Here is a 12,905-nt window from a genome sequence, read left to right on the forward strand (position 1 = left end):
GGGTTCCACTGGGGGAACAGACTCTCGGGTCGCTGCTGTTTTGTTGCCTTCGTTCCGGGCCTTTAGTTCTATTTCCAATACGCTGCACTCGTGCTCCAGCTGGAGCTTCTTTCCGTCATGTTCTCGCTGGAGTTTCTTCTCCTCCAGTTCTCCTTGCAGCCGTAGCTGCTCGATGGCTAGCTTTTTCTCGGCCAGCTTGAGTTCTACCTCCATCTTTAAACGGGCTAGTTCTAGCTCGTGGCTTCGGTTGCGTTCTCGGTCGGTCATCTCTTCTCGAGATAGACCTCTCTCCGTGCTGTGAGTCCGCGTCGGGGACTCTGCTCTTTATTGCTCTGGGGCGTGGGTTTCGATCAGTGGTGCTCCCCCTCCATCGGCTTCTGTCGGTGCTGGAGGTTGGGCTCCGGTCTCCACCCAGGCTGTTAGAGCTTGTTGAAAGTCCTCTTTGGTGTTTAATCCCGTTGACGGGATACGGAGATCTTTGCAGAATTGCTTGAGCTCACGGTGTGAATAGTCTCCCAGCAGCTCCATCTGGAAGGTGGTCTTGTCGCTCGTGAGGCTCATGGTTGCTCTTCGTTCGGGTAGTGTGTCAGTGCTGTACGATCCCTAGACGTAGGTTCTTATCGCGACGCTGCCACCAATGTTGGAAGGGACGATCTCCGAAGGCCAGGTGGTGCTCACCCGGTCACCCCAAGATCCACCTCTCCCACAGAACTTGCCGAGTCTTGATTGGGAGGTCCCCACCGGGGAGGACTTCGGGTCTAGGATCGTACACACTGAGCTCACACCACACGTATGAACAGACACCACACCGTTGGATTCTAGTAACAAGTTCTTTATATAGCAAATAACGAAGGAAGCACTCTTATATACACAGTGGTCAAGGGACCACAAAGTCTTGGAGGATTCGGGAAGGGGGAAGCGGGACAGTCTTTTAGTCTCTGGGTCAGTACGCGGCGTACCCTACGCACAGCTCTCAATCCTCGGGCCGGGGGGTATGGGATGATGGTCGTACTGGCTGCCTCACCTCCGTTGAGTCGGCTCGGTCGTGATGGTGGTCTCGATGGTCCAGCCGGACCAGAGTACTCCTCGAGCCGCGACGAGGTCAGCAGGGCTCGATCTGGAGAGGTTCGTGAGAGCCGCGACAGCGTCAGCAGGGCTCCGATGGTCTTAGAGGTCGAGCCGCGACAGCGTCAGCAGGGCTCCGATGGGTGCAGGTTCAGCTTGAGCCGCGACAGCGTCAGCAGGGCTCCGATGGTTACAAGTTCAGTTTGAGCCGCGACAGCGTCAGCAGGGATCCGATGGTTACAAGTTCAGCTTGAGCCGCGACAGCGTCAGTAGGGCTCAGAGGTTCAGGATGAGTCTTCTTAGGGTCAGCCGCGATCAGATCAGCAGGGCTTCAGGTCCAAGATACAACTGTCCGCTAGTTGTCGGGCCGCCCCAGTTATAGTCCTTCTGCTCTTTGATCTCCGGACCCTCGCAGGCGGAGGTCTCAGGCCCTGGGGGCTGGTCGTTGGCAAGGTCCGGCGGTTGGCTCTTTGATCCCTTTGAAAGATGGGTCCGGCAATTCCCAGACGCCCAGCGGGTCTGGAGCCAGCCCTCGGGGAGGCCAGAGGTGCGATCGAAACTGGCCCACAGGGGAGGGCCAAAGGTGTGACAGAAACCAGCCCCTCAGGGGAGGCCGGAGGTGCCATCGAAACTCCCTGGCTTATCTCACTTGGGAGCTTTTTACCCCCCAGCCGGGACTGGTGCGCCTTTGGAGTCTGGGTTTCGCTGGGGGCCGGGGTCACGCTAGGCCCAGGGTCACGCTAGGCCCAGGGAGACAGGGATGTCGGGAAGGGAAGATGGCATCCGGGCCTTGTGGGGCATGCCAGGTTAGGCGCTCGGAGCCGGGAGTGGAGCGGGGAAGGCAGGCCTGGTCGAGGTCCCAGGGGGATCTAGGCTTAACTGGGGTAGGACGACCAGGCTCGGGTTGCAGGCTACACTAACGGGGGGCTTCGCAGGGGACTCGGGGTACAGGCCTACGCTCACAGGGTGTGGAGGGACAGAGGCGAACCACGCCACGAGGCCGGTTCCAACAGTAATCCACTAACTTTGTAAATGTCGAGTAGGCCATATATTCCATGCTCAGTTACTGCAGAGGCAGCGATGTTGAATTAGAATGTTCTGTAGTAGGGGATCTCTGTGTATAGTCATAATCTAGTGAATAGTCCCGCCCATGTGCGTGGACCCCGGAGCAATCAAAAAATAATCTCTTACAGTGTCAAAAAATGCAGAAATGCATAGACACTTAAGAGAGAATTTAAAGACAGATAATGCAGCCAAAAAAGGCTACACTGTCCAGTACTTCAACTAGAAATTCCACCACAAAATCCACAAAACAGCAAAGCCTGTACAGATTTCCATTGCTTTAACAGCAAAATCCCTCAGGAATGATAGAGAGAAGAACCTGGACAGACAAGCCCCATAGGCTGCCATTATGTGGCTTAAATAGGATACTGTGCCTTTAAGGAACCTTCCAGAACCTTCTCCCAGTATCCCAGAATGCATAGCAGGTCCAACTTAGTTTCAGTTCTTTTTTCAGACTCCTGCAAGCAGGACCCTGGAGCATTGAGCTCTCCCTTTTCAAGGGTTTTGTTGGTGTTTTTTGCACTAAATTCGATTTTTGTGCTCTCGGAGTACTTTGGTGACTTTCTTCTTGGGTTTCTGCACTCTTTTGTTGTCAATAATGCCTGCATTATTTGATAAATGCCCGGAGTGCTCCAGGAAGAAGGCCAAATCAGACCCCCATGAGGTCTGTATCCTCTGCCTTCCCTCTTCCCACATCCCTGAGGAGTGTGTGATCTGTAGAGGCTTCTCTGGAAGGACCCTGAAGGACAGGAGAAAAATCAGACTTCAGGGACTTGAAGAAAGAAGATTGAAGGCTCGAGGTGGGTCAGGAGGGGCTCCTTCTGCCCATGCTGAGGCCTCTGGGGGGCTCCCCAGGGGCAGGAAGTCCGGCTCTCGTCCAAAATCTCCGTCTGGGTCAGTTGCTATGACCACGACGTCGAGAGGAAGGTCCACGGCCAGTTCCCGGTCTCCCCAGGGCTCTGGGTTGAGAAAACGTCGCCCGTCGACGTCGAAGGACGTTTTCAGGCCGCCGTCGAAGCCGTTGTCGATTTCCTCGTCGACGTCGAGTGGACGACATGGGAGGACCCGGCGTCGGCGCTCGCCGTCGAGGCGACACCGCCGTTCGCCGTCGAAGTCATCGCCGTCGAGGGGATCCTCGTCGTCAAGGTCGCCGTCGAGACGGAAGAGGTCTCCGGCGCCGAAGAAGTCGACGTCGAGACGGTCTAAGAGGTCGACGTCGAGGCGATCTAAGAGGTCGAGGTCGCCGTCGAGATTCCGCGGTTCTTCCATCTGGTCGGGGTCGACGTCGAGGCATAGACACCGGTCGACGTCGAGGAGTGTGGAACGGTCGACGCCGAAGGGCCGATCGCCGTCGAAGGGCCCGCATTCGATGTCTGGGCACCGGTCTTCGGCGTCAGGAGGTCGTACGGACAGGCCCAGGACTGTGGGGGGCTCCCCACAGTCTGGACATGGTGATGGCTCGCCGGGAACGGCGTATTCCGTGGTGTATACCCCAAAGAAGCCTACTCCGCCTCCTTTACCCAGGGGTCCGCCTCCGAGGGCTCCGACCCCTCCCCCGTTGCCTCCCCTGCCGGCTCCGACGGTCCCGGTTCCGGTTACGCCTCCTCCACCGGTTCCGCCGAGATCGGTGTCGATACCCAAGTACCCGACACCCCCGAAGAAGACCCCCGAAGAAGACTCCTAAGTCGAAGGTTCCTCCGAAGCCTAAGGCGTCTGACCCGGAGAGGCCTACGGACAGGCCCAGGCCCAAGAGATCTAGGTCTCGTAAACGAGACAGATCTAGGAGTGGTCGCGGGTCTTCATCGAGATCCAGGCATCGCCATAGGAGGCATAGGTCCCGGTCCCGTTCTACCTCGGGGACCCGTTCCTACTCGCCAACGTTATCTGATTCACCGGAGACTAGGGTGTCCCCAGTAGATGACATTGGTACATTTCAGGAGGTTCTCCTGCGTGGGGCAGCGAAGTTGGGGATCAAGGTTACAGCTCCTACGCCTTCAACTTCTGTGATCTTTGAGACATTACATAAGAAACACCTGTCTCGCCCCCTACTGCCTTTGGTGCCAGGGCTCCTTGAGCCTGCAGAACAGCTCTTCCTAACACCGGCGGTGGTGAAGTCTGCGCCCTCCAGGCTCATCAAGAAATACAGAGCTCCGGAGTCGGACCCAGCTTTCTTGAGAAAGGACCCGACACCGGACTCGGTGATCGTGACAGCGGCTCGGAAGCTCCATGCCACCTCCCCTGCATCCATTGTGCCTCCTGATAAGGAGAGCCGCTGGATGGACTCGGCTGGACGGAAGGAGTGTGGGACGTCCTCCACAACGATGAAGGCCGCCAGTGACTCGGCTCTGTTGGGACGATATGACCGTTCGCTGTGGGACTCGATGGAGCAGTTTGCGGACCTCGTTCCTCGCGACCGCAGAGAGTACTTCATGGAGATCGTCCAGGAGGGGATGCTGGTCTCTAACCAGGCGATTAGTGCCGCGGCAGATATCTCCCTGCTGTCCGCGCATGGATACTGCCACGGTATAAACCAGAGGCGCCATGCTTGGCTCAGGTTGACGTCCCTTAAGCCTGAAGCGCAACAACGTGTGGCGAATCTGCCGTTTTCCGGAGATACCCTCTTCGGGAAACACGCGGATGATGAAATGGCCAGGATGAAGGCCGCGGCTGAGACCCTGACGGCGGTGGGCCTGGAGAAGCCCAAGGAGAAGAAACCCTACCGCCAGTTCCAGCGACGGTTCGGGTCGCAGGGTTGAGGAAGGGGGACAGTCTTCTGGGCAGCATCAGCAGCAGCCACAACAGCAGCAGTACAGAAGGCCCTTCCAGAAATGCCAGGGGGGTAGAGGTAGACAGCAGTCCTCTACCGCGACCAAGGGCCCGGCCGGGTCTCGACCCTGAGCGGTTTCTTCCCCCTCGTCCGTTACCCGCTCCGGTGGGGGGAAGCGTTCAATTTTTTGTGGCAGAGTGGAGAAAAATTACTCAGGACAAGTGGGTGCTGAATATTGTTTGCAATGGATACAGTCTTCGGTTCATCAGCCCTCCTCCATCGATCCCTCCGGTCAGCTCGCAGTACCAGCTGCGCGAGCTCCAGGCGGAGGCAGACATCCTGCTGAGAAAAAGGGCGATAGAGGACGTACCTCTGTCTCAAAGAGGAAGAGGTCTTTACTCTTGGTTCGTTCTCGTCCGCAAGGACAAGAACGAGTTCAGGCCCATTCTGGACTTGCGACAGGCAAACAAGTGGATTCGCAGAGAAAAGTTTTGCATGCTGTTGTTACATCAGATCTACCCTCAGCTGCAACGTGGAGATTGGATGTGTGCCATAGATCTACAGGATGCATACTTCCATGTGCCTATTGCATGCAAACACAGGAAGTTTCTGCGCTTTCAAGTCGGCACCAATCACTATCAGTACACGGTGCTACCCTTCGGGCTGAAGTCTGCACCCAGGACATTTTCGAAATGCATGGCAGTGGTAGCGGCACACCTGAGGAAGACCAAGGTGTTTGTCTACCCGTACCTGGACGATTGGTTGATCAAGGCCTCCTCCTTCTCGGAAGCTCAAGCACACTTCCAGAGGACGTGCGTTCTCTTGAACAAGCTGGGGTTGCACATCAACATGTCCAAGTCTGTCCCGACTCCGGTCCAGTGCATCCAGTACTTGGGAGCCTCCATCAACATGCTGTCAGCAAGCGTGTCTCCTTCGGAGGAGCGACGTTTATCACTCCTTCGGAAGGCTCAGGCTCTCATGTCTACTCCATCCACGACAGTGAGGACGGTGTCTTCTCTGCTGGGATCGATGGCCTCGTGTATCTTCCTGACGCCACATGCGCGGCTGCACATGAGACCGCTGCAGGAGTGCTTGGAGGATCAATGGGACCAGAGGAGAGGATCTTGGGACGACAAGATACGACTGTCTCTACATGCTCTTCAGTCTCTGAAGTGGTGGTGCTCGAAGGAGAATCTTCTCAGGGGGGTTCCCTTCCACAAGGACATTCCCGCACAGACTATCGTGACGGATGCTTCTCTCCAGGGCTGGGGAGCGCACTCCGGAGACCTGCAGATTCAAGGGACGTGGTCCCAGACGGAGGCCACGTACCACATCAATTTCCTGGAACTCAGGGCTGTGCACTTGGCGCTGAAGGCTTTTCACCCGTCCTTTCAGACCAACTCTCTACTTGTTCAGACAGACAACACGACAACGATGTATTACCTCAACAAGCAGGGGGGCTCGAGATCGCACACTCTGTCGCAGGAGGCGCAGGCGATCTGGCACTGGCTTCTGGCTCGAGGACTGTCGATAACGGCCACCCACCTGCCAGGTGTGCAGAATGTTCAGGCAGACGAACTGAGCAGACTCATTCAGGAAAACCACGAATGGGTCATAAGCGACGAAGTTCTGGGAGAAGTCTTCGCAAGGTGGGGGAATCCAGACGTAGATCTGTTCGCCACCGCCGAAAACAGAAAATGCTGAGGCTTCGCCTCCAGGTACTACCAGCCGGGGACGCTGGGGAACGCGTTATGGATCAACTGGTCGAACAGCTTTCTGTACGCTTTTCCACCAATTCCCCTGATTCCGGCGGTTCTCATCAAGCTGTCCCAATCCAGGGCGAGAATGATTCTGATTGCCCCGGAATGGCCAAGACAGTGGTGGTTCACGGACCTGCTTCACCGGTCTCTCCTTCCTCACATGAAGCTGCCGTGCAGGCCGGACCTTCTCACGAAGTTCGGGGGGCGGATGGTGCACCCCAACCTCTCGTCTTTGAGTTTGGCGGCATGGCTCCTGAAATAGTGCAATATGGCCATCTGAATCTCCCAGAGGATTGTATGGACATACTGAAGGAGGCTAAACGCCCTTCCACTAGGACTTCTTATGCTTACAAGTGGAAGAGGTTTTGCATCTGGTGCAAGTCTAAGAACTTTAACCCTACGACATGCAAGGAAGATGTCATCCTTCCAGATCTACTGCATCTGGCGCAGTCGGGCCTTAATGTCCATTCCATTAAGGTTCATCTGGCTGCTTTGACTGCCTACAGGAAAGGCCCTTCACAGACTTCCTTCTTCCAGATCCCTGTGATCAAAGATTTTTTGGAAGGCTTGAAGAAAGTGTTCCCTCCTGTCAGGCTTCCTTCGCCTTCGTGGGACTTGAATGTGGTGCTGTCCAGATTGATGAAGAAGCCTTTTGAACCTATTCATAAGGCTTCGTTGCAGCACCTGTCCTGGAAGGCGGCGTTCCTCGTGGCCATTACATCGGCCCGCAGGGTGAGTGAAATTCAGGCGTTGTGTTGCCAAGAACCTTATACTGTATTTCATGCTGCTAAGGTTGTTATGCGTACTCACCCTAAGTTTCTTCCCAAGGTTGTTTCTGATTTTCATATCAATCAGACTATCACTTTGCCTACGTTCTTTCAGAATCCGTCATCTCCAGCGGAAAGGTCTTTACATTCCCTGGATGTGAGGAGGGTGCTGAAGTTTTATCTTGATAAGACTAAAGATATTCGTAGGTCAGACCAATTGTTCATTAATTATGGCTCAGTCAGGACAGGTCTTGCTACCTCTAAACAGTCCATCTCGAGGTGGATTGTGTCCTGCATACAATTGTGTTACTGCAAAGCTAATAAGACCTTAGGGGGTAAGCCTAAGGCTCATTCCACCAGAGGCAAAGCTGCCACGACAGCTATGCTTCGTAATGTTCCCTTTGCAGAGATCTGCAAGGCGGCCACTTGGAAGTCGGTCCATACCTTTGCTAAGCATTACTGCCTGGACACTGATGCCAGGGCAGACGCTCAGGTTGGGCAGGCTTCGCTGCGGAATTTGTTCGCACAATAGTGGCGTACTTTCATACTCTCCACCGCCGCTTGATGTGGGGATGGGCTTGCCATTCTATTCACTAGATTATGACTATACACAGAGATCCCCTACTACAGAAGGAGTAGTTTCTGTCCTGTAACTCCAGTTCTGTAGTAGGGGTATCTCTGTTATAGTCATAAGCGCCCTCCCGCCTCCCCGGTGGAGATTTGTTCAGGTGCATAATGCTACAGGACTGGTGTTTTTTACGCCTTCAAAAAGAACAAACTAAGTTGGACCTGCTATGCATTCTGGGATACTGGGAGAAGGTTCTGGAAGGTTCCTTAAAGGCACAGTATCCTATTTAAGCCACATAATGGCAGCCTATGGGGCTTGTCTGTCCAGGTTCTTCTCTCTATCATTCCTGAGGGATTTTGCTGTTAAGCAAGAGAAATCTGTACAGGCTTTGCTGTTTTGTGGATTTTGTGGTGGAATTTCTAGTTGAAGTACTGGACAGTGTAGCCTTTTTTGGCTGCATTATCTGTCTTTAAATTCTCTCTTAAGTGTCTATGCATTTCTGCATTTTTTGACACTGTAAGAGATTATTTTTTGATTGTTCCGGGGTCCACGCACATGGGCGGGACTATTCACTAGATTATGACTATAACAGAGATACCCCTACTACAGAACTGGAGTTACAGGACAGAAACTACTCCTTTCATTTCGCATTTTCAAATGCCTAATGCTGCTGTAAGCATAAACATACACGTGCTGTCAAATTTCCTTCGAGCCGGCACTTCTAAAACAACCCAATACATTTTTAACTTTTTAGGTTCTTTGTCCGGGGTACTGAAATAAATCAGAGAGAACTACATGAACAACGATGCAATGCATTTTAAACCTATAAATAATAATAAAAAACGTACATGTGCTTCATTTCTCACTTGCACATGCTCTCATTTACAACACACTATTGCTTTCAAATCCGGTTTCCACAATAAGTACGCTTGCCTGCGTGCCTTGTCAATTTCCTAGTGTAGTTGCTAAATTCATCCATGTTTTGTGCACACTTCCCTAACCCACCCTGCTCTGATTTTTTTTTTTTTTTCGGGCTAGGTGTACATGCATCATTTACTGCTTCAATTGGGTCCATCCATGTTCAATTTCTTTTCCATTGCTCATGGTTTATAATCTACAGAATTGCATCTTGATTGCATGGTCAGTCTTGGAATTAACGAATGAAGAATTGCAGAAACTGAATGCTACTCCTTGCACAGTATGGAGGCAAGTTTAATATTTTTCCAGTGTTAAGACTACCATTATGTAGTGTTACCGTTAGTGCAGGTTGAAGCCATGTTACAGAAAACCTGGAATAGCCAGTTACACCTCAGATTCAAAGAATATCCACTATTTGAAATCTTGCTAGTACAATTTGGCACACTGCCTTTTTAGGTCGAGCTGGTAAACTGCATCCAAAGGATGCAGGTGTCCAGCTGGAGACCTAATGTTGTCTGTCTCGAGGGGAGGAGGACAAGAGGGTGTTACGAGCTTGAAAGCGGCCGGATTTGGGCGCGTCGCCTCCGTCCACGCGTGCGCACACAGCCAGTCAATCAATCAATCAATCAATCAAGTCATTTGTATAGCGCACTACTCACCCGTAGGGTCTCAAGGCGCTGGGAGGGGGGGGGGTGCCGTTACTGCTCGAACAGCCAGGTCTTGAGCTTCTTCCTGAATGAGAGGTGGTCTTGGGTCAGGCGCAGGTCGGACGGGAGTGAGTTCCACCACACGCGCGCTGCTTACTTTCACTTTACATCCCCCCACCAGTCATCGGATCTTTTTACACACGCATGCATGCATACATACATACATACACACACACACAGACACGCGCACACACAGGCACAAACACACACACACAGACACACTCGCGCACACACCCACACACACACGCGCGCACATTTCCCTCCCTCCCCCCCCCTCCCTCACACCCCACTCACCGAGTTCTTTTCGTGTGTCCCTCTCTCCTTCGGCAGGCAGCGGCAGGCAGCGGGTCATCCTCGGCAGCAGGCGGGGCTCTCCACGAGCACGGGAGCCCCGCTAGCTGACGCGCAAATCTTCCGGCAATCTTCCGGCTGACGGGCACAGGAGCGCGGGGTAGGCTCCCGTCGGCTTCCTGTCTTTTTGCGGCCCCGCCCCCGTCCCAACACAGGTTGCCTGGCTTCCTGTACAAGCCGGGCTGCGGCGGTGAGTTTTTATTGTACTTGTCTTCCTTTGTGTCTCAAGCTACCCATTGCACCTTAGAGTTTTGCCAAGCACCCTGCATTCACTCTGCTCCCTATGCTCGCTCCTTGTACGCACCACCTTGGACCTTGCACGCTCCCTTGTTAATGCTTCCCGTTTTGCTTTTTGTATAGGGAAAGGGAGTTCTAGAAGCTTCATTAACACACAACAAAAGTACAGCATGGATGCAAACCTCTCTAACACAATATAAAAAATATTGGGACAAGTGGCAGCAGCATACGCTTACCAAAAACAAACACACACTCTCTTTCCCTCTGTCTCACACAAACAATAAGACGTGCAGCAGATGGGCAACATTTCCTTTATGGTGGACAATAGTCATTATGTCTAAGAACCCCTCATTCACTGATAACTAGAGATTGCCACACCTTCAGCACATGCTTTTGGTCTATGACCAAAGATTATCATTTTGTGCACCTTTTAAATGATTGGACTCAATAGAGGGTTAAGTAAAACTACTAATGGTGTTCTTTTGCTCAGCTTTAATTGAGGGAAAGCTTCTTGGTAGAATTCTGCCTCTCTGCAGCAGTCCCACAGCCTATGCCACAAAGCCTCTGGAACAAGCTGTTGAGCCAAACGTACATTCCTAGTGCACAATGGGTGATTCCTCATTCACAGCTTCCATAACACTTTCGGCTGGAAGGTCTTGAGTTAAGATCAATTTCTAGATGTCTAAAATATTACAAATGCTATAGGTGTCACATTTGCGAAAGTTACAACTATTAGCATTGTAAATGACAAAGCTATTAAGTTCTCTATTTTCAAAACTAAATAAAAATAAAAACTGTGTAATTTACAATACCAGTAGCTCAAACTTTCCTAATGCGAGACCTATTGCATTGCAAATGCTTGTTTAGTACAGTTAACCACTCTGAGGGTTGGTTTTACTGATTGTCTTCATTTAAATGCCAGCCTACTGCTTGCCCTCAGAGTCCTCTTAAAGACAGCAAGATGTATCCTAGGCTCTTGCTGTCCAAAAAGCAAGGTCCTGAAACTCCCTTTCACTGCCAATTAGTGAAAATCCTTCATAGGCTGAAGACCTGGCTTTTCTTCTAAGCCTCTCCCTTAGGCATCAACTAAACCTCCCAGTTAGCCAGGTAGAAGATGCACCGCCTGATTTCTGTGATGCACAATCCTCCATGATAAACTGGTATTCATTCTGGAAGTATATGTGCTGTGGGTGAAATACAATTGAAATTGTGATGGAATTCGTTTAACCTTGTACCAGATGTTAAGATGCTCTTGATGTGAATCCAACTGTCTTCTGACTTCGGATTTTTAATATAAATAATTAGCCTTGTCTGACCTCTGTAGTTTTTTTGCTTGTTTATTGTTTGAATCAACCTTTCAATGTTAATCTTCAGAAGTAGGATGCCAACAGTCTATTTTGCAAAATTCACTGGGATTCTTTGCTTGGGAATTAACAACTCTAATTAAATTAACCATGATTATGAGCTTGGAGACCTTTGCAGGGATTGGTAGATTGCGAAGAAAGGATGCTCTGATTTCTTATGCCAATTGTTTTTATAGTATTTTGATCACATTTTATTGTGAATGCTTACATTGGATATAAAGTTGACTTGAGTGGGGAAAAAATAATGTGCGTATTCAACTTCACTGACTATTCTTGTACTTTTTTTTTTTTTGCCTGGAATGGTAATGGAACTTTAGTGGTAGCACAGACCGTAAAACATTGAGGTATATTGAATCTGACTCCTAAAACGGACGACATGATTTAATATTACAGTTCTGCGTAATGTTTTGAGTTTACTTTTGTACCTTGAGCTAACTTCAAACATATGTTGCACTCGCGATCCTGCTTTCCATTGTTTCACTCTGTACGCCCCAACTCTGTTATTTTAAGTTCAACAAGAAGTATTAAACGCTACTCCTGAACCTGTTAGTCAGTAACGCTACGTTTCTGTTCTGTAGGTTTGCTTATTCTGGTCAATTATGCCTTTCCTTTAAGTTGGTAAATGAAAGGGAGAGCAGAACTATGCGTATTAAGTCATTTTAGCCTTTTCTTTTGTCTTTCCCCCACCAGTTAGCTTCCTTCGTCCCCGTGTGGTTTGGGAAGCTAGAACACGTTTCAGCAAATCTCTTCCTTCTCAAGTGATCAGAATGAAGGGATATGGCAGCAATATTAAATCTGTTGTTCTATATATATCTATATTACCTACTGGCGGTCGCCAGTAGGTAGTTTAAGTTAGGATCGTTTTCCATAGGAAATCCGCAACATTCTATTGGGAATAACTTTGGCGCCGAATGAGGGATCTGCCTGTAATTTTCCCTAACTTTGCCTCGCTGCGCTCCGCTCCTTCCCTGAAAGTTTCGGGGGGATCCGTCAAGCGGGGGCAGAGATAAAAGGGGGTCCCAAAACGTGTTTTCCCCATGTTAATTTCCATAGGGCGGTTGGACTCACTTTTAGCCCGAACGGCTGAATGGATTTCCACCAAACTTGGCAAAATTGTAGGGACTGGTACCCCGATGTGCCTTTGCTATGTCTCAAGATATATGCTCCAGTGGTTTTTACGAAAATTAACTTTGAAAAAATATATATTGGGCTACATTGGGCTATATATATGTTCGAGCCCAAATGTAGCCCAATGGAGCCCAATGGAGCCCAAAGATGGCCACCAGAGACAAAAAACCCAAATGTAGCCCAAATATCAGCCAGATGTAGTCCAACTATA

At 50.9% G+C, this 12,905-nt stretch overlaps 2 protein-coding genes across 13 annotated transcripts in view; both read left to right on the forward strand.

Annotated features, from left to right (window-relative positions):
• The window catches only part of MSI2 (musashi RNA binding protein 2), a 1,965,164-nt gene that overhangs the window by 105,789 nt on the left and 1,846,470 nt on the right, over positions 1-12,905 (forward strand). The gene's annotated exons all lie outside the window — the stretch shown is intronic.
• On the forward strand, positions 6,379-10,847 carry LOC144824498 (uncharacterized). Its single transcript, XM_078683571.1, has 2 exons — positions 6,379-9,516; positions 9,688-10,847. Exon 1 carries the CDS (start codon positions 6,502-6,504, stop codon positions 7,951-7,953), a length of 1,452 nt encoding a protein of 483 aa, XP_078539697.1. The 5' UTR covers positions 6,379-6,501; the 3' UTR covers positions 7,954-9,516; positions 9,688-10,847.

This window comes from Lissotriton helveticus, chromosome 3_1 (assembly GCF_964261635.1).
Source record: "Lissotriton helveticus chromosome 3_1, aLisHel1.1, whole genome shotgun sequence".
Classification (NCBI taxonomy): domain Eukaryota; kingdom Metazoa; phylum Chordata; class Amphibia; order Caudata; family Salamandridae; genus Lissotriton; species Lissotriton helveticus.

Coding starts and splice junctions, on each gene's coding strand:
- LOC144824498 (XM_078683571.1), top strand. CDS start 6,502: ATGGGTCATAAGCGACGAAGTTCTGGGAGAAGTCTTCGCAAGGTGGGG.